At 31.9% G+C, this 2376-nt stretch overlaps 1 protein-coding gene across 1 annotated transcript in view; it reads right to left on the bottom strand.

The window, feature by feature from the left end:
* Positions 1-98: 98 nt before the first annotated feature.
* The window catches only part of LOC115238470 (fatty acid synthase-like), a gene marked incomplete at its 3' end in the record, with an annotated part of 4249 nt that continues 1971 nt past the window's right edge, over positions 99-2376 (bottom strand). The window contains exons 4-7 of the mRNA XM_029812325.1: positions 1747-2151; positions 940-1144; positions 222-634; positions 99-128 (exon numbers count right to left, since the gene is read on the bottom strand). Coding sequence (XP_029668185.1) covers positions 99-128; positions 222-634; positions 940-1144; positions 1747-2151 — 1053 coding nt within the window. The remainder of the gene's footprint in view (positions 129-221; positions 635-939; positions 1145-1746; positions 2152-2376) is intronic.

Genomic DNA, 2376 nt, shown 5'->3' with positions numbered 1-2376 from the left:
TTCCTCGTTCTCGCAGTTTTCGCGTAAGAAATGACTCGGTATTTTCTCTTTAGCAGGATCTGGCGTAATGCGCGCTGTACCAGTAACAACAGCATTACCTCCTTCTATTATTTCAAAGTTTCCAGTGCCTAGATAATAAATATATAATTATTATCTTAAATATTTAGCCATAAAATCAAATTTTCCAATTTCCAAGAAACGCCCTCCTCTCGCAAGACAACGAATAGAAGCCTGAAGTTTCTCTTCAGCTAATGAGTTCAGTACGATATCTACGCCGCGACCGTTAGTCTTTAAGAATATCATTTGCTCGAAACTAGTGTCGCGCGAATTTCCGATATGATCCTCTGGAATAGATGGAAAAGTCTTTCTTATAAACTTTCGCTTTTCCGGGGTGCCGACGGTGGTGAATACTTCGCAGCCTTCGTGAAGCGCAAGATGAATAGCGGCTTGACCTATGGCGCCAGTACCCGAATGAATTAATATCTTGTCGCTTTTCTTTATCATTGTCTTTATATATAGTCCGTAACAGCATGTGCCATAAGCGCACGGGACTGTCGCAGCGTCCTCCAGAGTCCATTCGTCAGGAATATACCAGCATAAAGGTCTATCGGCTATGCGCATATTTGATATACATCTGAAAAAAAAAAGTTTATTATGTATTTTGTAAAATATAATATAAAAGTAAAATAAAATATATAATTTTATTTTATATCTTTTAAAAACAAAACAAAGATTTTTAAATAAGTCTTTCTGCTTTCCAAGTAAAAATGTAAATATGTGAATGCACTGACAAAAAATTGTTATCTAAAATATGAAATAAAGAATCTTTTATTTAAAATATTAATTATTTATAATAAATGATTTAAATTTTAAATTGTATATTTGTTAGTACAGTTTTTAGCTAGAAATACTTGTAAACAACGAGTGTACAGTAAGTACCTATTTTCCCAAATTCCCATTACTTTGCGACCAGCACTATCGATACCGACATATTCCAAACCTATCAGACATTCTTCTAATCGTCCGCGTGACATGTATTCATCCATGATGATTTTGCCCGTCGCTAACATTACATCTTTGAAATTGATAGACGCATAAACTATGCGAACAAGATCTTTGTGCTGATAATCCGGAACAATCGGGCCTTCAATCCAGCAAAATGAATTCAAATCGCCGCGAATCTAACAATAACACATTCTACAATTTAAAATTAATTTTTTAAATATATTTATCATTATTGAAAAGAAAGTAATATCTGCATTTTTTTTACTTTACTATATTTTTTTAATTTAAAGGCTACAGAGATAATTTAAATATTGAATATATAAAACAATCTCCAGAACGCTTGGATAGCAGAAAGCTATTAATATGTTTAATAAAAAAAAGTTTGTATTTTGTATTTCGAATATGATCTACGAACGTTTTCATGCACACCATGCAACCACCTAAAATTTGGAGGAACTCTGCAAATATTCCCACAACTTCAAAAAAAAAATTTTGTTTAAGCTGGGAATTTTTATTTATGTAGTCAATAATATTGTATTAATATTGTTTTAAAATTAATTTTTTAAATATATTTATCATTATTGAAAAGAAAGTAATATCTGCATTTTTTTTACTTTACTATATTTTTTTAATTTAAAGGCTACAGAGATAATTTAAATATTGAATATATAAAACAATCTCCAGAAAAAAAAGGAAAAGTTTTTCTAAACAACATCTATATATGACTTTTGGAAAACTTACATTTTTCTTCAGATGTTATATTTTTTATACACTGAGCATGAAGTTTCGTATCGATGATCAGTTTTTGTATCTCCGTAGGAACATAAAGATTCCTCATATCTACCCCCAAGATTTTTATTTGCAACAAATTATCCAGAAACGTTACCCAATTATTCGTCCAAGCTATGTGTCCTTGTTTTCCCGTGGTGGATGAAGTTTTTAATCCCCGAAATAAATTAGCATATTGATATCCACGTAATTTAAGTTCTTTATAAATGTCTTTTGTCGTCATCACTTCTTCCTCGTTCTCGCAGTTTTCGCGTAAGAAATGACTCGGTATTTTCTCTTTAGCAGGATCTGGCGTAATGCGCGCTGTACCAGTAACAACAGCATTACCTCCTTCTATTATTTCAAAGTTTCCAGTGCCTAGATAATAAATATATAATTATTATCTTAAATATTTTGTTTTTGTATTACACACACATATATACATACATACACACACATATATATATATAGAATAATAAAGTAGATCACTAATCTCGGTTGTGTTGGATAATCAGGACTGTGACTCGCGTTATCAGGGATGGTATCCTACCGGTCCGTTTACTCAAAATTGTACGAGCTGGTTCCGTCGGGCAATTGTTACCT

This window comes from Formica exsecta, unplaced genomic scaffold, assembly GCF_003651465.1.
Source record: "Formica exsecta isolate Colony F162 unplaced genomic scaffold, ASM365146v1 scaffold34, whole genome shotgun sequence".
NCBI lineage: Eukaryota > Metazoa > Arthropoda > Insecta > Hymenoptera > Formicidae > Formica > Formica exsecta.
This window is presented reverse-complemented; position numbering and strand designations above follow the sequence as displayed.